Source organism: Mesoplodon densirostris, chromosome 7 (genome assembly GCF_025265405.1).
Source record: "Mesoplodon densirostris isolate mMesDen1 chromosome 7, mMesDen1 primary haplotype, whole genome shotgun sequence".
Lineage (NCBI taxonomy): Eukaryota > Metazoa > Chordata > Mammalia > Artiodactyla > Ziphiidae > Mesoplodon > Mesoplodon densirostris.
The window spans coordinates 73,590,279-73,613,824 of record NC_082667.1 but is presented as its reverse complement, the minus strand read 5'-3'; the positions used below and the strand labels follow the sequence as shown (position 1 = coordinate 73,613,824).

Below are 23,546 nucleotides of genomic sequence, written 5' to 3'. Positions count from 1 at the left end.
AAAAATACAAGTAAAAAAAAAAAGAGTGACATTTTAATTTCTCTGAAGTTGACTACCTGAATTTTGAATAGCGAGATCTTCCCCTTTAGTTTCCTTACAGGCTACTCCACCCCAAAAATGGAAAGGAAAAGGGTCAGCGTGAATACATTTATTCAATAGTTCTGTACTGAGCCAAGGAGTCTAGGGATTACCCGAAGACAAACAAATGTCTGCCAGTAGTGATTTCTGCTTTCAGAAAGCTTCCAGTCTAGTGAGCAAGATGAGTGTGTGTGTGTATACACAAATTAGAATGTGTAAAGTCCCAAAAGGGAGACAAAAAACAGTTCTGAATTAGGACTCAGAGGCAATTAACTTCTTCACGTGAGAGGCTTTGTCAAATATTTGTCACAGATATCTTAGGGCAATAAAAAAAATCAGTTATAATTAACTGAACAAACAAAATGCAAATCACTAAATGCATAGTCCTTAGGTGTTCCGTTTGATGCGTTTTGGCAACTGTATACACCCGTGTACCATTACCCAAAACAAGACAGAGAACATTTCCATCACCCCCCAAGTTCTCTCACGTCCCCTTCTAGTCAATTCTCTACCTCCCACCCTCGAGCAACTGTTTTCTGATTTCTAACACCACAGATTAGTTTTTATCTGTACTAGGATTTCATATAAATGGAATTCAGGCACTATGTATGCTTTTGTCTCTGGGTTTTTGCTTAACATGTTTTTGGAAATTCACCACGTTATTACATGTATCGGTAGTTTCTTTTTATACAGAAGTTAGTTATGAATTGGGTCTTGAATGAGGGTTTTGACAGAGAAAAGGCAATAAGCATTATAGGCAAAGATAATGGCTTGGGGCAAAGGCTCCAGACTCTCTGCAAATGGTTAGTAGTCCACTCTGGATGTAGCACAAAGTTCATGATGGGGATCAGTGGGATATGAAGTTGGACAGTTAAGATGGAGGCAGATAGTGGAGAATACCCCCCCTATGTGGCAGACAACAGAAAACATCTAAAGATTTGAATAAGGGAGTGATTTGTATTTTAGGAAATTAATCTGAGGCAATATGAGACTGAAGAGAGGACCAGAAAGGGTCTGAACCAGGCTGGTGGCAGTGAGAATGGAGAGGAAGAGACAAGCAGGAGTACTGAGGAAGCAAGATGAATAGACACTGTGCTGAAGGAGGTATCACAGCTGCTTGCTCATACCCCACTTTTAAGCCTAACTCACATGAGTACAGTGATGCCACTCACAGAAACAGTAACAAGGAAAAACAAGTTTGAAAGTGAAGGCAAGGAATTCAGCTCTGAAAATGAGTGTGAGGTGCTGTTGAGTCATGCAGGTAGAAATAGTCTGTATTATGTGGGCATTTATAAATGTTGGGACAGAGCCTAGTAAGTTCAGTTAACAAAAAGGGCTTTAAAAAATGCCACAATCTCACAACTTTAACATCAATTTTCTTAATTTTAAATTGTGCTTATCTGTACCCACCTTACAAATGTAATCATGAAGTACAGCCAATTATCTTGTTTATTTGTCATTGAAAACATTTTCCCATGTTACTTTACTATCTCCACAGTTTTAATATCCATACATTATATATGGTAAAGGGTCAAAATTCTTAATATAGAATACCATCTTTTAACTGATTTACTTATTTGATGTCCTCCAAAGATTTTGATTAGAGGATTACTGTCGCTTAAAAAGTTTGAAAACCACTGTTTTAAAGGACTATTTTTTTTTTTTTTGGCTGCGCCGCAGCTTGTGGGATTTAAGTTTCCCGACCAGGGATTGAACCTGGGCCCTCGGCAATGAACATGCGCAGTCCTAAGCACTGTACCGTCAGGGAGTTGCTTAAATGACTATTTAATGACATGAAAAGATAAACTGTTAGGTGATCAAAGCAAGCAAAAAAAGCATGTAGTTTGATTCCATATTCTTAAATTTTAAAAAACCGTCTAAAATTTATTGAATGCTTGTAATATGTGCCAGGCATTGGGCTAAGTTCTTTACAGGCATTAGCTCATTCAGTCCCCAGTTAACAATCCTGAGGTAGATTCTATTATTAGTTCTATTCTGCAGATAAAGGAAACTGGGTCTGAGAGATCAAGATGCTTTCCCAAAGCATCAAGAAGTAGAACTGGGTTTGAATCTGGGTCAGTCTGACCTTAGAGTTCCATTATACTATTTTGCAAATATATATGACTAGAGAGACATACACCCAATTTAACAGTGGTTACCTATGGTGATAGGACTACAGATGATTTGGATGTTCTTTTTGTTTTCTGGACTATCTACAATAAATATGTATTTTGTAATGAGAAAAGCAGTTACTAAAAATGTCTTTCCAGGAGTTTATTCTCTATCAAACCACATCTATAAGGTAACACGGGAAGGTGTTAGGGTTGGTAAGAATTAAAACTGTTGTTTTCAATTTCTGTAATATGTATTATTTTTATTTAGTATTAAAACTTTAATTTATAATAATTTTTATAACATCTATGGAACCATTAAATATTTTAATATTAATTTTATAATATTCATTATAATAAACATGTAACTATTAAAAACATTTAAAAACCTGTCTATACTACGTAAAATTAAACGGCATACCTATGAGCCACATTTTATGAAACATGAATTAAAATCTGAGAAAGATAGGAGAGGTGTGTGTGTGGAGGGGGATAAGTAGATAATTACAGGATAATTTTAAATATGTCCATATATGGAGGAAACACAAGGTTACAGCTGACAGAGCAAGTCACCAATTAACTGGGCTTACGGGCACAAATAAAAAGTGTTAACTTTGGAAAAGAACAAAAAAACCTTTCTGAGATGGAAAGGTAAGGGAGAAAGATGAATGAAGACAGAGAAACTGTAAAGTGGAGAATAAATTAGATTAATAGAACTATTAGAGTTGGCTACTTTAAATCAACTGGGGAAAAACATAGCCTCTTATGCATAGCATGTAAAACCATTCATATTAAAATCTATTTAGAGGGAGCTTTAAAAATAAATCAGAGATAAGTTATTGAACACTGGGAATAACTAGTGAATTGTCTCACAGCTAACCTGCTTGGCAAATTTCCCTGGTCATCTGTAGCACCTCTGTTAATTGTACAAGGACCAGTTTTAGGAAGTTCGATAGAACCAGTAGGACCATCCTACAATGGCTTCTATGATTTCTAGATTTTTCTTGAAGGTGGCTCCTTGGGTGGCAAAAACTTCTTTCTAGTAGAACTCTGTAAGAGCCACAGAATATTTTATGAAAAACATCGGTGCAGTTACATTTAAACAAAGCAGCTTGATGAAGATCTAGCTTTACTTAAAAGATTATTTACTTTATGAAATAATCTGCCACAAGACTTCTTTAAACAGCAAAATCCTCCAGTAAAGGCATTTATTCATTTGCAGTTAAATATTTACTTGCTTGAGGCTAAAGGCACATGCATGCCTTGTGCTGAGCCTCTGCACATTCTCCTCCCTTTCCATCAACTAGCTTTTACTCATTTTCTGTGTACTCTAAGTTTCAAAGTTACCAGTATTCTCCCCTTTACAACACTTATCACTGCTGCAATTAATTTTTTTTTTTCTTGCGGTACGCGGGCCTCTCTCCGTTGTGGCCTCTCCCGTTGCGGAGCACAGGCTCCGGACACGCAGGCTCAGCAGCCATGGCTCACAGGTCCAGCCGCTCCGCGGCATGTGGGACCCCCCCCCCCAGATCAGGGCACGAACCTGTGTCCCCTGCATCGGCAGGCGGATCCTCCACCACTGCGCCACGAGGGAAGCCCTGCAATTAATTTTTTTAAATTAATTAATTTATTTTTGGCTGCGCTGGGTCTTCGTTGCCGCGCACAGGCTTTCTCTAGTTTCCACGAGCAGGGGCTACTCTTCGTTGCGGTGTGCAGCCTTCTCATTGCAGTGGCTTCTCTTCCTGTTGAGCACGGGCTCTAGGCACATGGGCTTCAGAAGTTGTGGCTCACGGGCTCTAGAGTGCAGGCTCAGTAGTTGTGGTGCACAGGCTTAGTTGCTCCGTGGCATGTGGGATCTTCCTGGACCAAGGCTCGAACCCGTGTCCCCTGAATTGGCAGGCGGATTCCCAACCACTGCACTACCAGGGAAGTCCCTGCAATTAATTTTTTTGTTTGTTTGTTACGCGGCCTCTCACTGTTGTGGCCTCTCCCCTTGCGGAGCACAGGCTCCAGACGCACAGGCTCAGCGGCCATGGCTCACGGGCCCAGCCGCTCTGCGGCATGTGGGATCTTCCCAGACAGGGGCACGAACTCGTGTCCCCTGCATCGGCAGGCGGACTCTCAACCACTGCGCCACCAGGGAAGCCCAAATTTTTAAAGAAATTCTTTTAATGCCTTTCTCCCCGAAAGACTGCAAGCTTCATAAAGAAGGGCAGAGGCTGCATGTGTTGTGTTCATGGCAATACAGAGCTCAGCAGCATATTTTAGTCCATAGGAATAGTCCAGTAAATACCTATGACATCAAGTTAAGATCTCTGTTGTTAAAAGAATACAGTCTTGGTTAAGACATAACAAGAAACCATTGTACATACATCCTTGGCTAAACTCCAGGAAGCGCTAAAGCTCTCAACTCACAGATCACAGTACCATTCCTCACAGATTCCAATAACTGGCTTATAAGTAAACAGGGATAGGAAGAATTTGAAACTATTCAGGAGAAATCTTTAAATTTCCATTTCCTACATCTCATGTCTCTGCATTTCCATTACCTACATCTCCTTCTCCAATGTGCAGAGATAAATGGGGCAGACGAAAAAAAGGCAACAAGTGAAATATAAACTCCTTATCACTCTCTAAAAGGAGGATTGTTATTAGAGAAAGCGCTTCTGTGTCTGCCAGCATACAAAATGGAGACTGGAATGCTGCTTGCCATCGGGCAATCCTAAAAAATGCTAACAATTCAGCACTACAGGGAATAAGACCTTGGAAGTATGTAAAGAGTGACCAAAATGTACTGTTTTAAGGATAGATACACACATAAAGAAGATATTAAAGGGAATAACTAAGGTAGCAATTTTAAGACTGAGCACTTTTTCATTTTACAGCAGTGATGGGAGAGGCAGGAGGAGGAAAATGTGACAGAGACGCAAGATAGAGGGAAGAGTATGCTCATATTCACTAATAAATACTGCATGCTGACAAAGAGTACGATACCAAAACTGAGAGAGGAGTAATCAGTTGGTAATCATAAATGGAGCAAGGAGGGACTATTAGATGGATGCCTGACACTGTCACATTGCAGGCAGGAAAGAGAGAAAGGAGGAAGGGACAAAGACATTTCTTTTTTTTTTTTTTTTTCTTTTTGCGGTATGCGGGCCTCTCACTGTTGTGGCCTCTCCCGTTGCGGAGCACAGGCTCCGGACGCGCAGGCCCAGCGGCCATGGCTCACGGGCCCAGCCGCTCCGCGGCATATGGGATCCTCCCAGACCGGGGCACGAACCTGTATCCCCTGCATCGGCAGGCGGACTCTTAACCACTGCGCCACCAGGGAGGCCCTTTTTTTTTTTTTTTTTTTTTAATTAAAAAAAAAATTTTTTTTTTGGCTGTGCCATATGGCATGTGGGATCTTAGTTCCCTGAACAGGGATTGAACCCATGCCCCCTACAGTGGAAGCAGGGAGTCTTAATCACTGGACAACCAAGCAAGTCCCCAAAGACACTTCTAGTAGCAGCATCCATGAAGTAGAAATAGTGGTCAAAATGCTAGGAAAGCTCAAGGTACACCTGACAACATTCTGATGGTAAGGGAAAAACCAGCAGCACAGAAAAGCAGGGCTAAAAGGTGTAAAGACAGCCCAGCAGGGATAAGATATAAGCCTTGAGAGCAGTTCGTACAGGAAGCAGCCACAACTCTGAAGCTGATCGCTGGGTGCATTCTTTTTAACCGATTCCTCTCTTTTTGCACCAACCTTCCTAGTATTTCTAAAGAGCCCTCTCTGCATTTGTGTGGATTTTTTTTTAACATTAGCACTACTATATGTATTTAATATCACCTAGGAGAGACTCAAAGCTCATCAGTCCGATGCACTGCCAAGTGTTAGATGAATGAGAGTAGCAGAACAGGTTTAATGCCTCCAAATTCTCTCTCCCTTCCTTCCAAATAACAGATTTCGGTTTGCTAAAAGGTACAAAGTTCTTTCCAGAGTCTAGATCTTTTGCAAGCCATAAGCCTGATACTAGAGGTTACCTTCCCCTCTGTTGTGACCTCTCCATCTCATTTGTTCTAGTTTTGATTTTTTAAAATCGATCTTAGGGTTGGCAACTTTGGCTTAGTTACCAAAGCCCAGTTCATGATATTCACACTGTGTTCCAAGAGGGGAGGCTGAGCGCTCCCAAACTCAATTCCACCATGGCATGCTGCTTTCTATGTTGGGGTTTCTGGTAAGAATTCAACGGGAAAAATTGTTTCACTCCTTTATGCAATCAGTACTCACTGCAAGGTATATTTTAAACCACTTAGTTTTTGTATGTTTTTAAAATGGGGTCTTCTGATGGGCAAAAGGTTGTTTTTATCTCTCTCCTCCCGCCCCCCATTTTACAGACCCTAAAGCGGCCATTTAAGAGTCAACTGAATACTCTTCCTTAGACAATGTAGTCTCTGAGAAAACTGGGGGATTTCTAAAATAATTATTTATTTCCATGTGTTGGTGCTTAAAGATGATCAAATTGGGCACAGACCAAAATGTGATGTGTGTGTAGGGGGTTGGTCTGGCACACGTGTTAAGAAGCTTTTAAGAGTGGTAAGTTTGACAGGTAAAGCAAAAGGTGTGTGGACACTAGGATAAAAGCTTTTCCCTTACAGAAACCGAAAGACTCAACAGCACATTTTCTAACGGGAAGGGCTCCTCAGCCCCAGAGAGGCCTCCGCGTCCTTCATCCTCATGAGCCAAGTCTGATCCCGGCTTTGAATAAATCTTCGAGTCCCTGCTTTCGGTGGAGAGGTAAGGTTTCCTACAGACAAGTAGATTAGGGGTCGCCTCTTCCTCGCTTCAGAATAATAAAGGGCTACGAGACCGCAGGCTTGGGAGTTGTGGCAACGGCGACAGGGACACAGGAAAAAGGGGCAGATTACGCGCCGTCCTGCGGCCCCCGGGCCTGTCAGCTCTTCACCCGCCCGCCCACCCCCATTCTTCGGTCTAAACTTACCAGGTGGGAGCTACGGCCTTGGGCAAGGAGTAAGTTACTGAGTTAGGTCGAGTCCAGTTCCGCTGCGCTTCTTAGAGACGCTGCCGGGAAGAGGCTGAAACCCAGCAGCCGCCGCCGTCGCCACCGCCTCTGTTACCAGGGGGTCTCGCCTCCATCGCTGGCTGCGAGAACTCTGAAGGCACGTGACCGGAAGTACCAAGGCGGGCCTACGGGGCACGTGACCCCAGAGCGCGGCCGCCATGACACCTTCCGCTAGTTCCCTCCCTTCCCCGCCGGTGCCCGCTTGTTTCATTTCCTCTCGCCGGCTTTAAGCGGTGAAGGTCCCTGGATCCTGCCTGGCTCACCCCTTTGGCCTAGAGCTCCTCCGCTCCCGATCGGCGCTGCGTCTTCGGCCGGCAGCGGCCCGCTTACTGCAGGCCACAGAGAGCGTAATCGCGACCGCGGCCCGAGGGGGAGGGACCACGCGCCAACAGGGGCGTAACCTGTCACGTGACGAGGAAGTACAGTTAACAGCTTTGTCCCAGCGTCCCCGGCGCTCTGGGATGACGTAAGCCAGGGAGGGGAGGAGCAGGAGGGGAGCCTGAAGCTCAGGTGCGGCTCTTAGTGCGCGGTGAGTGTTAACGGCACCCAGCCGGGAGAGAGGGTGTGACCCATTGGAATTTGGGGGCTACCGGCCAGGAGATGTTGGAGAGGGGCTGAGACCTACAGGCTGTGAGACTGGCTTTGAAGAGTTGATTACCGAGGCACCTTTCAAGAGATCTGAGTATAGTATTAAAGTTACTGCTGTTAAAAAGTTAGGAGTTCCGCTAGTCAGGGAGCTTGTGGTCAGGAACTGTCTGCAGTGGGGTGTGCAAGGCATGCTGAGTGCATGAATGAGTGAGTCGCCATTTCTTGGTCTGAGGTGGAGAGTTGTTCTCTGTTACTTGGGTTTAAAGATCCCCGTTACGGGAATGAGGAAATCTCATACTTCCCCTCCGCATAATATCTTTAATTTTTGCTTCCTTTCTTTCCTCTTTTGCCTCCTCTTCCGTCCACGCCCCTAGTGGGGAAGAAAGAAAGCTGTGATTTGCATTGGGTGTTTGCGCAGCAAACACGAGTCCATTAAAATGAATAAAAATGAGTACTAGGACGAAGAGAAAAGCCTTTTCTTGATCCTACTGCTCCTTTAGTTACCATCAAGCAGTGTGGGGAAATGGAAAGGTAATTAGATTTGGACTCAGGATTAGTGGATTCTAGTCTCAGCTCTACTTGTGAGCTCTGTGACCTTGGGCAAGCCAACACTTCAAAAACTTCTTTCATTGACTTTGGTAAGCATTTATGACCACCTTCTATTTGCTTAGTTTTTTGTTAGGCTAACAGTGTGACAGACTTAACAGAAGTAATAGTTAAACTCGGTTCTGCAGGAAGATAGTGTTTTGTTAGATGGAGGAAGATTCAAGGAACAGCATATATTAAACCATGGAGGCACAGAAAGTTTATAGAATGAAAGGTTTGTACAGAGCTTTTTGTTGTTAAACACATACTTAACAAAATCTTGAATGTATATGTGTATGACGAAATCACTGTGCTGTACACTTGTAACTAACACAACACTGTAAATTAACTATACTTCAATAAGAAATCTTGTTCAAGAAAATTTAAAACATAGACCAAAGTAGACAGGATAATATAACGAACCCTCATGTACACCTAACCAAACTTTAACAGTTATCAGCATTATGCTGTTCTTGTTTGAACAGTTTTAAATTTTCTAGGTACTTTTTATATCCATTATCACATTTGATTAATGGCAGCTTTCAATTTGAGCTTGATTCTACTGTGTCTAGGTACTGGCTAGGAAGATTATATTCATTTTATTTGAAAATTTCTTTGGGTTTTAGTTAACTGCTTACTCTGTTGAATCAAAAGTGTGACATGGCACATTGTAAAGCAATTATATTCCAATAAGATGTTTAAAAAAAAAGTGTGACATGGCTACTTTAAAAACATATCTGGAAAAAAAAGTCTGATACTATTTTAGGATGTAACATAGAAATTTAGTGTCCAGGTCAAGGAATTTAGTGTTTTTACTCTATTCTGTGTATCCAGCTACTTAAGGAGTTTTATGTTCAGTTCTGGAGCACATTTTTAGGCAAGCTAAAGCTCTGTGTGGAAGGCTGATCAGAACAGAGAGGAATTTGGAAATTGTCAGGTCAGGAAGAACTGGGGTTGATGAATTTTTAGAAGACCTCATAACACTTTTCAAATACTGAAGGACTGTTTTGAAAGGAGTGAACTTATTTCCTTAAACTGTAGAAGCCACAGTTGGAAATAAAAGCTCCAAGTCATCAGGTTTCAGCCCAATAGTAGAAAAAGTACCTTATGACAGTGAGAGCTGTGGAGGAGTGGAATGGGCAGCTTCATGAGAGGGAGCAATTCCTTTCCCTTGCTGAAAATGTTCAGGAATCCAGGGCAAGACTAATTCCTGAATTACGTGGATGTGTGCACTGAATTACCTATGAGTCTTCCACTTTGAGAATTCTGGGAAGTGGGACTTATGCTGGGCCTGAAAGGCTGGGCAGATTTTAGTAAGTAGATCTGGAGGGAAAGGAGTCATTTCAGAGAGTAACGCAAAGAAAAATATAAATTTGGAGTTGGCTTAACACTATCACTAGCAACTTCTCTTGAGAACTGACATTGTTTATGCTATTCCTTTTTCATTCTCATCTCTATTAAGTCTTTTTCAGAAAAACAGAAACTTACTAGGTTTTTTACCCTGTTAGGTCATAATTTCCAGGTCATTCTCTCTTCACTGAGATCGAGACCAAATGGTCTATCCATCTCAGAGATTGTTTTAAGATTGCAAGTGGAAGAGATAGCCGCTGTGGTCCTGATGTCATTCCTTTCTGTCTTCCTTAGGATCTTGTACAGTGATTTTATTTTCTTTTTCTTGTATCTTCAGTCCCTTTCTTTTTTTAAAAAGTTATTTATTTATTTTGCCTGCTCCAGGTCTTAGTTGGGTCACACAGGATCTTAGTTGTGGCTGTGGAATCTTTAGTTGCAGCATGCGGGAATCTAGTTCCCTGATCAGGGATCAAACCTGGGCCCCCTGCATTGGGAGCATGGAGTCTTAACCACTGGACCACCAGGAAAGTCCCTTCAGTCCCTTTCATTCTAAAGCCTTTTCTTTTAGCTGCTACCTACAAATCTGTTTGTGTCTCCCCTGCTCACAAGGTCGAGAGGTTTTCTCCTTCTCCACCAGATTTCTTGAGTAATTGAAAGGCCTTGTCTTTAGTTCCTCACCACCCCTCCCACCTTTTCTCAAGTCTTTGTTTTCTGGTGTCTACCCACAGTGCTTCACAGAAATTATGTGATCTCCCAACACCAAATTCTTCAATGCCTTTCTGTTGCCTACCAAATTAAAATTTGTGCAGGTTCCTTAGTTTGAGATTCACAGTGCCTTGTACCTTGTGACTGAATTAGTTCCAGCTTTATCTTTCATTTTTCTGTTGCTTGTGTCCTGTGTTTCAACCAAAGACTAAATTTGTATTCTCCAAATATATCCTCTGTATCTTTGCTTATTGCTGCCCTACCTGCTACCCTTTCTTTTTTCCTTGTGATAAAACCTACTCAGCTCCAGTGCTACTTCCCTTAGGAAGCTTTCTATGGTTACTTTTAACTCAGTGTGATCCCTCTGTCCTCTAAGTTCCGACATAAGACCTTGCTTACGTTTCCCTTATGAGGGTGTGTGTGTGTGTGTGTGTGTGTGTGTGTGATTTGTCTTTTTCTCCCTAGTTGATTATAAAGTGACTGATTTCTAGAATTATTTAATTTGTCTTGTTCGCACCACTGTGCCTCATATTTTACTAGAAACTGTTGACTCAGAGAAAGACACACAAGATGAGAGTTGTGAGTTTAAGTTTTATTCAGGGTCTTGCTGAGGACTATAGCCCGGCTAACAGCCACTCAGCCCTGAGGAAACTGCTCTGAAGAAGTAGGGGAGAAGACAGTTTATTTTATGTTATTTTATTTTATTTTAAAATTTTTATTGGAGTATAGTTGCTTTACAATATTGTGTTAGTTTCTGTTATACAACAAAGTCAATCAGCAATGCATATACATATATCCCCTCTTTTCTGGATTTCCTTCCCATTCAGGTCGCCACAGAGCAATGAGTAGAAGTTTCCTGTGCTATACAGTAGGTTCTCATTAGTTATCTATTTTATACATACTATCAATAGTGTATATAGAGAAGAAAGTTTATATATGATTTTTGGCTAGGAAATAACTGCAGTTAAGCCTACATCTTGGTAAAAGATTACTGCTAATCACAAAGAATAGGTATCTCAAGTTAATGATTTTAGTGCTTTTCTATGTATGGGAAGGTGCAAAAATCTGGGGTGATTAAAATTCTTCCTGAGATATACATCTACAAAGGACCTGCTTTGTCCAAAGCAGAGGACCTCATCCTGTTGTTAATTTCCTCTCAGAGTGCACTGGTGGTCAGCAACTGTAGTGGGTTACGATGTAACCCTTGTAGAACTGGATGGTGAGCAAAACTGTTTGTCTTAGTGATCCTGATTTTTCTGTATCTACAGTACTTAATAAAATGAATGAGTGAAAAGGATGAGAGAAGATTTTTCTTAGATTAGGAATGCTCAAATATTTGAGTATAGGAGGACTACTAAAGAATTTTGTTTTTTCAGAACACCATTCTCCTTACAGAGATCAGCTGTATTACCAGCAGAAAATAAGACTATATTACGTGTATGCAGTAAAAAGTATTGTAAGCTTAGATATGGTTTGCCCCTGGAAAGTGTGCTCCATGAACGTTAGGACTTTGTTTTGTCCTCTGTTTTATCTCTGGGACTTAGAACAATGCCTGGCACATAGTTGGTGCTAAGTATATATTTGCTGAATAAATGAGTGAGTGAATACATGTGTTTCTGAAAAAAAAATTAAAACCACAAAGTATAAATTAAAAACAATTAAGCATAAACAATTGTTTCTGAATTTTTTTGTAGTATTTGTTTTTTATTCTCAATTTGGTAGGTAACAAAGGATTGAGGAAAAGTTAAAATTAATGGATAGAATTTTCTTAAATTCTGCTTTCTTCTGGAAACTGGTATAATTTGACAAAAATCTACACTTGAGAGTTGTTGAACAGGTAAGAACTCTTGTGTTAGTTTACAAAGTCTTCACGAGGTAGTTGGCATTTGGTACCTTGTATTCTTATTCCTATTCTTTCCTATCAGGCCTCTTATTGAAACTCTTATTCCTCTCTCTGCCTAATTCCCTATGCCTGACTTTTCACTTATTCACAGGCTGGAGAAAGCTCTCCAGAGGCCCTTTCCTATTAAGCACGGTTAAAATGTGGGCTGATAACCATTGAATTTAACAAGAGACTTAAAAACAGAAGATTTACAGCTCAAAGAATTGCAGCTGGAGGTGCTATTTTACCACAGAGGAGCTTGACAAAATTTCCCCTTATATCCTGCAAGCGTCTATTCTATCTGTTCACACTGTTAGGTAAATAGAATGGGATAGGATTGTGGAGGGCCTTGAGAATCTGGATTTCATTCTCTGGGAGTTTTAGGAGTCAGGGAATAATCAGTACAAGCTGATGGTCACCTATAATGTCACCTGCAGTGTGTTTTCTTTCCACCTAGACGCCAAGGAGCTCCAGAATAGGGATCCTTGTCCCTTTCTTATGTTTCCCTGTTTTCTCCACCTGTTCATTAAATGCTTGCTGAAGGAGTGGTGAGCTTCTTAAATTATATTTTTGCAGGTTTTATTCAGGAATACTGTACCTATCCCTCAACGTAGTTTCATCTTTCTGGGTAAATGACTTTCGTGCCAGTGATAGCAGAGTCCTACAACCATGTTCTTGCAGAATTTGAGTCTCTGGATCCATTACTTTCAGCCCTGAGGCTGGACTCTGCTCGTCTAAAGGTGATTTTCTTGATCCTTATATCAGTTTTATTTTCACGTTCATATTTTTGTGTGCTCTCAGTTACATGTCCCCCCACCCCGTTCTTTATGTTTTATAGAATCTTGGGTGTTCTTACCTGTGCTAGTAATACTTCACATAGAAGTAGTATGTTCATAGTGCTTTCTTGATTTATTTTTCAAGCAATCGTTTGAATTCTTCTTTCCCATCCTTGGAAACTATGATTTAGATTACTGAATTTTCCCGCCTCTAATCTTGCTGTCTTCTCTCAGAAAGTAATGTATTCAATTGAAAATAAAATAGTATAAATGAGTATACCCCATTGCATTTTGAGCAACACGAACCGTTGCTATTAAACTAAGTTCGTTCCAAAACAAGGAGTTTGATGTACCCCCTCTGTTTTAGGGAACAGAGCTAAAAATTAGCTCTGTGGGAAGGAGTATGTGCTTCCCTCAAACCCTGAATTCATTTGATAAACTCAGGAATGACATGGTAAAGAACGGTTTCATAACCAATTCCAAAATAATTTCATTCTTATCCTTTTGTTCCCACCCCAAAGCACCTTTCTAGCCTCTGAGTAAAGGGAGAATAGGAAGTAATAGGCAAAGTAATATGGACAACAATTAAGAGGGTTGATATCAGATGTGTTTTAGCTGCAAGTTACAGAAAACCTTCTCAATAATAGCTTAAGCAGTAAAGGTGTTTATAACCTGGTTGGAGGTTATCATTTCTGGGTTTAGTGTAGTGGCCTTTGATATTCCTTAGGACCCAGGCTCTCCATCTTTCCTGTTCTACCATCATCTGTATATTGACTGTTGGTCACAGGTGCAAGATAAGTGTCCTGGCTCCAGTCTTGATGTCTCCATTAGCATCTCAAGCAAGAAAGAGGTGGCCGAGGACAAAGGCTTTTTTTTCTTCAGCTTCGGCCATTTATCTGGGAGGGCAAGGCTTTCTGGAAGCCCTAGTAGGGCTTAGTCTTATTAGCTGGATTTGAGTCACAGGGCTCCCCCTAGCTGCAAAAGAAACTGGGTAAGTGAAGATTTAGGTTTTCCAGCTTCTACAGTAGAAAGCAACAAGGTCAAAGAGGATTGGGAATGCCTGTTCGTTCACCAACCAGTAATTTTTGTTACAGGGTATTAGGCACAGCCTGGCCACTGCTTTCTCTGGTGGGTAAGGAGAAGAATCAGTAGGCTGAAGGTGTGGGGAGACATAATAGTACAGTGACTTGCATTTGCGTCCTCTGCAGTCTCACTTGCTCTCAAAGCTGTGGACATTTTGTGCTGATTATACAGACTAGAAGTGATTTATGTGAGCAGATGATTAAAGTGGTTGCTTTATCCCCTAGAGACTTACTTGATCTTCCATCATTGTGGTCAGTATTAGAATGACCTAGCTGAATTGCACAGAAGATGAATGGGCTAGTAACTGGCTTTTGCCAAGGGAAAATTACTCATTTATACAATTGAGCCTATTCAGCAATTTTGAGATTCAATTAAAAATTTAGAACCAAAATGTTCTTTCTTCTGTATCTATCACTATCTAGAATAAGAGCTTGAGTGCCATTATGTGGTGTCTAACTGGGCGGGTGGGGCGGGTGCGGGGAGGAACCTGACACAGATCCTCAGTATTTATTTCCAGTACATAGTTTATTTGTTAAATGACTGTGACAGTTTCACACTTGTTTGTTGCCATGTTTTTTAGTGCACGAGCATAGCTGTGTCTCGAAAATGGTTGGCTTTGGGCAGTTCAGGAGGAGGACTCAATCTCATTCAGAAAGAAGGATGGAAGCACAGGCTTTTTCTTTCGCACAGGGTAAGATTAAGGGTAGCCCTGTCATGTACCATCTGGAGTATCTTACATAAATTTGAATTTCTCTATTATCAATGATCATTTGGACTAAAAGAAGAAGGTAAAACTTGAGATTTAAAAATAAAAAATTACCCATTTTTGAGGAGCTGCTTAATATTTTTCCTTTTAAGGGTAGCCCTGTCATGTACCATCTGGAGTATCTTACATAAATTTGAATTTCTCTATTATCAATGATCATTTGGACTAAAAGAAGAAGGTAAAACTTGAGATTTAAAAATAAAAAATTACCCATTTTTGAGGAGCTGCTTAATATTTTTCCTTTTATGCTCTAGGAAGGTGCAATTTCTCAGGTCGCCTGTTGTTTACATGATGATGATTATGTTGCTGTGGCTACCAGGTAAGAAAGTGTTCTAAAACTGTCTGATCTTTTCCAAATGCATTTGAAGTTGACAAATGGAGTTGTGTGTTTGTTAGGGTGACCAGCCATCCCAGTGTGCCTGGGCCTGACCCTGTTTTAGCCCTGAAAGTCCCATGTCTTAGGAAACCTCTTAGACGCAAGCAAACCAGGACGGACAGTTGGTCACCCTAGGGTCTGTGGAAAACACTAATATGAGGCAACAACATTTCTGTGACCTTAAAAGAGAAAGGTAACGGATAATTTAGAACATCTAAGTTCTCCTATTATATTGGATTGGTGGACTAAAGCAGGGAAATTAATACCTTGGCTTTCTACTTCCTCTTTTCTGAATAAGACTTTGCTTATATATTTAACATAGTTGATATTGTGATGCATTGAAATTGTACCTTTTTCACCATTGCCAAAAATTTGCTTTTGTGTCTCAATTCTTGTAGTCAAGGTCTTGTAGTTGTTTGGGAATTAAATCAAGAACGTCGTGGGAAACCAGAACGAATTTATGTGTCTTCAGAACACAAAGGCCGAAAAGTTACAGCTCTCTGTTGGGATTCAGCTATTCTTAGAGTTTTTATAGGTGATCATATGGGGAAAGTTTCTGCCATCAAACTCAACACTTCTAAACAAGCAAAGGTGAGAACCAGTCCAGTTCTTTGTGTATGTAGGTGAGATATAAGGTGTTGTCTTACAGAATTTCAATTAAAGACACAATTTGACCTACTGTATCTCTTGGGGACTGATCTAGAGCTCAGACTATGAATTTTGAGAAGACTTGTTTGCATGTAGTACATATGGTACCCTGGTTTAGCTTGACACTGTTACAGAATGGCTTCTGTGAGCTAACTTCAGTAATTTGCAGTTGTCTATTATATTACTCCATAATTCACCTGCATGGCTCATTTAAGTAAAGCATTCTTTAATACTAGGCTGTTAAGAAAGAAAAGATGGCTGGACTTCCCTGGCGATTCAGTGGTTAAGACTGTGTGATCCCAACACAGGGAGCACAGGTTCGATCCCTGGTCGGGGAACTAAGATCCCTCATGCCACATGGCGCAGCCAAAAAAAAAAAAAAGGAAAGAAAGAAAAAAGAAAAGATGCCTGTTTATTAGTTGTGTGAATAAAATAGCAAACATAGAAATGGTACCAATTGCCCTGGGTCCTATTCTCCTGGTCCCTGGTTAGAAGAAACTCATGGGTCTAGGTATATTTTCTCAGGATGGATGTAACTTGTTGTGAGTGGAATCTTAAAGACACCTCCTGGATTACGCTAAGCAGTGTGGGTCCCCAGGCTTCCTGCCACAGTTGTTGGAGTAGAAAAGTTGAGTCTCAAGTTATCCTAACAGAATGCTCCAGTCTGTCATTAAGGCAGAGCCAGCCTGCTCCTCACTGTCCCTCTCCTCCAAAGCTATGATATCAGAAATGGGGGACTTGTCTCTCATTGACTTATTTGCATGTAGGATCCTGGTAGAGAAGAAGAGATCTAACTACTATTGGCTAAGTTATTTTAATTAACACATCAGAATATTCTTGATGTATTAATTAAATATTCATGATGACCCATCAAGGTTACTACTTGATTCCTAACATATTTTTGATACACATTTGGAATTCTACACTTATTATAGCTCTAATTTGTCTTTTTTCCAAAGGGAGAAGTACTGTCTACAGGTGAAAAAATTGTCTCACATATTCTAAAACTTGCTTCATCTTTTTCTTCCCAACTTCTAAGAATAGATAATCATAAACAGAGCCTTAAGAATTCTCTTCTGCAGTTATGTAGCAGATTATTTCACAAAACTTAAATGAGTGAAACTTGATATTCTAACAGGCAAATTAATTTTGGCCCATTTAAGGTTTTTATTTTGCTGTCTAAGCTGTTTTCATGTAAAAGGTAAAGAGAAGGGGATTATGTATATACGTAAAGATAAATAAACTTTATTTCCTTGTCACATCCCCTTTAGGCGGCTGCTGCGTTTGTGATGTTTCCTGTTCAGACAATAACAACAGTTGACTCCTCTGTTGTCCAGTTAGATTATTTGGATGGAAGATTACTTATATCTTCACTTACTCGATGCTTCTTGTGTGATACTGAGAGGTATATTGACTAACCATGAGTCATTGGAAATACAGAATTTTAGAACTGGAAGGGACTTAGAAGTCATCTCGCCCAAACCCCTCAATTCAGTTATACAGATATTAATAAGGAACCAGCTGTGTGCAAGCTGATGTTAGTGAGTAGAGAGGAGGTAGAGGAGAGTGACATAGTCCAGTGGGTGACTAAGACAAATATTCAGTTAACTCTACCAAGAAGCCTGGTCTAAGTATCATGAGGGAAGACTGAACAAAGGCCTGTTTCTATATGGGGAATTGGGAAGTCTTCCTTGATTGAGTTTGTTGTTGAAATTTTTTGTGTATTTAATAGAATTTTTACTATAGGGTAAAATTGGATGAAAAATAAGAACTTTATGAAGCTGACAGATATTTAATGAAATCTCAACAGTGGAACCAAAGGTCCAATGAATGGCAAAGGAGTATATTGGCGATAGCTGTGAAATACCAGAACAGAATAGGAAATGGTTTGAAATGAATGTTGTGTATTGCTGTGTTTAAGTTCTTCAGCCATTCTCACCACAGGGAAATATTCACTGGGCATTTTTTTCCCCCTCCATTAGCCCTGTCCAGCTACCATATTCCTCAGGACCCAGCCCCTCTGGGTTAAAAATTTATTGTGGAGGGCTTCCCTGGTGGTGCAGTGGTTGAGAGTCCGCCTGCCGATGCAGGGGACGCAGGTTCGTGCCCCGGTCTGGGAGGATCCCGCGTGCCGCGGAGCGGCTGGGCCCGTGAGCCATGGCCGCTGAGCCTGCACGTGCGGAGCCTGTTGCTCCGCAACGGGAGAGGCCACGGCAGTGAGAGGCCCGCGTACCGCTAAAAAAAAAAAAAAAAAAAAAAATTTATTGTGGAGAATTTTGAGCACACACAAAAGAAGAGAGAATTGCATAATAAACCACTGTGAGCCCACTAGCCAGCTTCAGTAATGTGTTGAGGATATTTAATAGGCGAAGTTTGAAGGAAGAGAGGTAAGAGGGGATAGGATATTCTAGCAGGAAGGAACAGCCTCTTGGAGAAAAGTGAGAAAGAATTAGGCATATTCTAGAATGTGTCCTCTGGCTTGAGTAGGGGAGTCGTGGGAGATCACATTGGTAAATTAGCACCACATGGAGAGTGACAGTCTTAAGTGTCACACTAATTAAGTATGTGGGTTCTTAGATCATTTTAAGAAAGTGTACATGTAGAAAATCAGGGTTTGGAAATTGATTCCCTTAGAACTATCCAGGATTGGAAACTTTTTATGTTTTTCCAGGGGTTCTTGTATCTCAGTTAGAAGACTGCTATTCTAGAAAGTAGGAGACTGGACTCCAAAAGTTTTGAAGGAATGTATGCTGACTGTCAGGGTTAGTAGAGGGAAGGATGAGGAGAGGATGCACTTTTGAAAAATTTTCTTGGGATGAGAAAGGTATGTGGGAAGGAGACCAGTAATAGTAGGTTGCAGATGTCTGGTATCAGAGAACCTAACTGTACAGCAGAGGGGCAAGGCTTTGAGATGCGAAGGATCAGTTTACATGGAATTAGTAGGAAGGATGGTGTACTTGGTTCTGACTTATTTCAGACTGTAGATCGGTGATGAAGTTAGACTTACAGAACTGGAGATCATGTAGTGTCACTCTTTCATTTTTGCAGATCAGAAAGCCTAGTGAGTGATAGAGCTTGCCTCACATCATGCAGCTGGGAGGAGGCAGACTAGAATCTTTCTGTCTTGATTTTGTGCCTTTCCTGTTACCTCTAGTATATTCTTTGACATTGGACCTTTGGCCATTAAATCCATCCTTGAGATTTTGATAAAATATTTGTTAGCTTCACAAATTTCTTAAATATTCTTCATTTATAGGTTTTCAAGTTTACCAAACAGCCCAATTCAGAAATTTGGCTGAAATTCTGACAAGTGGTCAGAACACTGAATTGAATGAACACCTTATTGGGGTTGTTTTGAGAATCTAGTGAAATGGTATAAAGAGCTAAATAAGTGGAGGCTTATTTTTCCCTGTGTGCAGTACAGTTGCTAATCATTTATACTCCCATTTTACAGGATTGTGGCTAGAGTTGGTTATGAGAATAACTAACTGCAAAAATAACATGTTTTAGAATGCCTACTTTGTTAGCTAGAATTCAGTTTGGGGGTACATGGATAGTACAATAATTGAAAAATTTTATGTATGTTTTAAGTTTTGTTTCAAGGTATATTCCCTTCCAAACAAAGAAGCATTTTTCTTTTTTAAACAAAGCCTCCTAGTAACTGATCGAAGTGAGATATGAGTTTGCTTTTCCTGCTACTTTCTGTCAGTATCATTAATGAACGGGGTGGCTCCCAGGAGGAAATAGAAGAAACAGAAACAAAGAATTATGTTGTAGTAGAGAGAACATTGGATAAGGGAGCCTGACAATATGGTTTTAAGTTCTAGTTCTGCCACTTCTTAAACCTTGCCAAATGTCAGTTTCCCCATCCAGAATGTAGAGGTAGTTTTAAGGATTAACTAAGATAATGTATAGGAAATACCTAGCCTTGTGCCTGTCATGTGTCATTTGAAAATGTGGAAAGCAAGATTAATGAGCATGCAAATGAGAATGAGTTGACTGTATTGGTTTACTCAGGAAATATTTATTGCACTCCTCTGAATTAGTAGCACGGTTGTTAAGCACCATAGAGGATGTGAAATAAGCAAGAAATATATTTTATTTCCCAAATAAGGAACATAGGTAATAAAACCGTAACTTCTTGTGTTGCTCTGTATACATTTTAAAGCACTTTCATATCCATATTCTTCTAGTAAAGCTGATGTTATATTTTATTCATAAAGCAAATAAGTACAGGGATATTTATTGAATTATCTAAGGTCACGTAGTAAGTTCACGCTAGAAACCATATCAGGCCATTGTTCAAATAAAGAGTTTGAGTATATGGAGCACTACAAGGCACTGAGTGCTTTCTGGGGGCCAGGTACTGTGCTGTGCGCTGGGAGTTCAGCTAAAGAGGAAAAAGAAATGACGTTTGTCCTGAAGAAAGTCATAATCTACTGTTGAAATAGTCACAACTACCATATGTAATGTGGTGAACGCTTTGAAAACATAGCATGGGAAGCATATCCTTCTGCTTATAGGGGTCAGGGAAGTCTGTCAGAGGAGGAATGGTGGAGTTAATTTATGAAGAATAAGTAAAGGAGTGTTTGGAAAGAGATATCCTCATTCTCAACTTCCATGTTCTCAGGAAGTTTTATATATGCAGTTCTTTTATATATCTAGCTCAGGTAACCCTTAGGGAACAGAATGTTCCAAGGTACAGACTTCCAGAAGGACTTAGCATTTTGAGGAAAGAGTGAGGCATTTATTGGGTATATGTGGCCAAGGAGTGGCCTGGAGACAGGGTAGATCAGTAGCCTCCATGGAGTGGCCGAAGAACAAGGTGATTTGGGAAGCAGTCAGTAGGATTTAAGGATGTAGGAAATGGTTTAGTAGCACTTCTTAGTTTTGAAAAGAGCGTTCGCATTCTGTGGATAATAAACTGAGTACTAACTTGAAGTCATTTGCTTTCTGTAACAGAAATAGTTAATGGCAAATCAGAGCTAGAACCCTATTTTGACCTTTCCATTCTGTTCTTTCCAGTAAATTGCTAATATGAGGAGAGAGAGGACATTGTGGGTGGGGTTATTATGGCCATGCCTATATGTAGTGCCATTGCTTTTTACTTCTTTTGTGAGTAAACATGCTTTCTCTTTTCTGCGGGGGTTGGGTATTAGAGAAAAATTTTGGAAAATTGGAAACAAGGAAAGAGATGGAGAATACGGAGCTTGTTTCTTCCCTGGAAGATGTTCTGCCGGCCAGCAGCCCCTAATATACTGTGCTCGCCCTGGCTCCAGGATGTGGGAAGTGAACTTTGATGGAGAAGTTATAAGTACACATCAGTTTAAGAAACTCCTCTCATCACCACCTCTTCCTGTGATTAATCCAAGGTAATGATTTGTATGGCCAGTAGGGAGTATTTGAGGAACTTACAGGGAGGGTTTGGTTTGAAACCTCTGATATTCTGCATGCGTTAAAGATTTTATCATGCCTTTTAAGAGTGAAGTAGAATTTTTATTAAAAGATTCAGAGAAACCAAAAAGTCTTTAATCAATTATCTTTCATATGCTTAAAGCAAATTCAATAAGGGCAAATGCAGTTAGGCTCTTGAATTTGTTTTGGAGGCAGAAATTTTCCTATATAGGGAAAAAGATACTTTTATATTTTGATTAAATTATGAATCATGTTTACTTCCTAGATCAGAACCTCAGTATGATCATACGGTTGGATCCTCCCAGTCTTTGTCTTTCCCCAAACTCTTATATCTTAGGTAAGTTTCTCCCTTCGATCGTTTAAAAAAAAAATGAACACTTAACTTTTCCTCTTTGTTTCTTGTTCAAGGTAGTTAGCTTTTCAAGTTTGTTTTTGTACTAAATGATTTTTAGAAAATTAGGAAATGACTGTGTTATGTGAAGTGTTCTACATATAAGAGGAATGAAAAAAAGCATAGAAATATGCTTCCCTTTCTGTTTGTTTTTTTTTTTCCTTTTTTTTGCGGTACGCGGGCCTCTCACTGTTGTGGCCTCTCCCGTTGCGGAGCACAGGCTCCGGACGTGCAGGCTCAGCGGCCATGGCTCACGGGCCCAGCCGCTCCGCGGCATGTGGGATCTTCCCGGACCGGGGCACAAACCCGTGTCCCCTGCATCGGCAGGCGGACTCTCAACCACTGCGCCACCAGGGAAGCCCTCTGTTTTGAACTGGCCTAAACCAGTTGGACCCTTCACAGTTGTTGAGAACTTTTGACAAATAGAGCTCAGAGCTGTAGATACACATTCTTTCATAACCTCTCCCTAGTGGGATATTCCAATGAAAGCAAGTCTCAGACTGAAGTCTGCTGCATATGTATGTTTCTTAGCAGGCAGGCACAAAAGTAGTTGTAGAACTTGTTGTTGTAAGCTTGGTGAAATTTCAGCTCTCTATTCTTCAGGTACTTTGCATGAAAGATCTGCTCAAGGTGGATCCAGCCAGCCATATTCTAACATCCGAGTTCAGCTAGCCTTCTAGTTGGATTAGGTACAAAAAAGTCCACTATTAAGTGGCAGCACAGAGAGCCACTTAAAGCTATCAACTGCTGGGCTTGCCAGTTCTTACAACTTGTTCTACAAGCATGGGCATGCCAGTGTGTGATTTCCAGTCAATCTGTGTGTCTTGAACTCTTCTTATTTCAACAGCAGAATATTATTTCTAATATCTCTTAGGCTAATTAATAAGATCCCTAATGCAGATTCAGAGAATGTTATTTAGAGCTGGTATAGGGTACCCTGGAGTTTGGCTCCTGATCAAGTTCTTTCAAAGGCTAACTAACCGTGCTTCGAATGTAATTTTAAGTGAAGGGTTTTTTTTTTGTTTTTTTTTTTGTGTGTGTGGTATGCGGGCCTCTCACTGCCGTGGCCTCTCCCGTTGCGGAGCACAGGCTCCAGACGCGCAGGCTCAGCAGCCATGGCTCACGGGCCCAGCCCCTCCGCGGCATGTGGGATCTTCCCGGACCAGGTCACGAACTCGTGTCCCCTGCATCGGCAGGCGGACTCTCAACCACTGTGCCACCAGGGAAACCCTGAATGTAATTTTAAAAAACACTTGAAATGTTAACTAACTGCCCCTAACTAACGTATGTGTATGTCACACTACCTATAATGCAATATTTGAAAATAAATTGTAAACAGTATAACTCTTTCACAAGTCCATAATTCATCCTAAAAGTTACTGGAGAAAGACCACTATTTATTTGCCCATAGTTAGATAAAGCATATTAAAAATTCTTTCTTTACGGCACTTATCACAGTTTATAATTACATATTCAAACAGTATTTATGCCTCTCTTACTCCTAGACAGTAAGGCCCTTGAGGGCATCATGTCTGTTTTGTTCACTGTGTTATTCTCAGTGTTTGGCATGATGCCTGGCACATCATAGACACAACATTTGTTGGCTGTGGTGTGATATGTGGGGTGTGGGGAAGTCCCCTACCCAGGAGTATGTTTTCTAATGGCAAGGCCAGTCTGCTTGGTTCTCCTGGTAGTGTTTTTCCTTTGAGTTAAACTATTTAAAGCT

The 23,546-nt window shown here is 40.7% G+C and overlaps 2 protein-coding genes across 7 annotated transcripts in view; one reads left to right on the top strand and one right to left on the bottom strand.

Moving 5' to 3' along the window:
- GTF2H1 (general transcription factor IIH subunit 1) overlaps positions 1-7,593 on the bottom strand; it is a 34,209-nt gene extending 26,616 nt beyond the window's left edge. The window contains exon 1 of the mRNA XM_060102938.1: positions 7,175-7,593. The gene's annotated coding sequence lies outside the window, so the exon portion shown is untranslated. The remainder of the gene's footprint in view (positions 1-7,174) is intronic.
- The window catches only part of HPS5 (HPS5 biogenesis of lysosomal organelles complex 2 subunit 2), a 47,931-nt gene continuing 31,794 nt past the window's right edge, over positions 7,410-23,546 (top strand). The window contains exons 1-10 of one of the 6 annotated variants that reach the window (XM_060102931.1): positions 7,410-7,784; positions 11,311-11,351; positions 12,206-12,320; positions 12,942-13,105; positions 14,805-14,915; positions 15,245-15,309; positions 15,765-15,957; positions 17,286-17,419; positions 21,174-21,386; positions 21,695-21,766. In XM_060102931.1, the coding sequence (XP_059958914.1) occupies positions 12,998-13,105; positions 14,805-14,915; positions 15,245-15,309; positions 15,765-15,957; positions 17,286-17,419; positions 21,174-21,386; positions 21,695-21,766 (896 nt within the window). In that variant the 5' untranslated portion in view covers positions 7,410-7,784; positions 11,311-11,351; positions 12,206-12,320; positions 12,942-12,997. Of the gene's footprint in view, positions 7,785-8,130; positions 8,482-8,543; positions 8,664-11,310; positions 11,352-12,205; positions 12,321-12,941; positions 13,106-14,804; positions 14,916-15,244; positions 15,310-15,764; positions 15,958-17,285; positions 17,420-21,173; positions 21,387-21,694; positions 21,767-23,546 lie in introns of those variants that run through there. The other 5 variants (XM_060102933.1, XM_060102934.1, XM_060102935.1 and 2 more) reach the window with 5 other exon arrangements.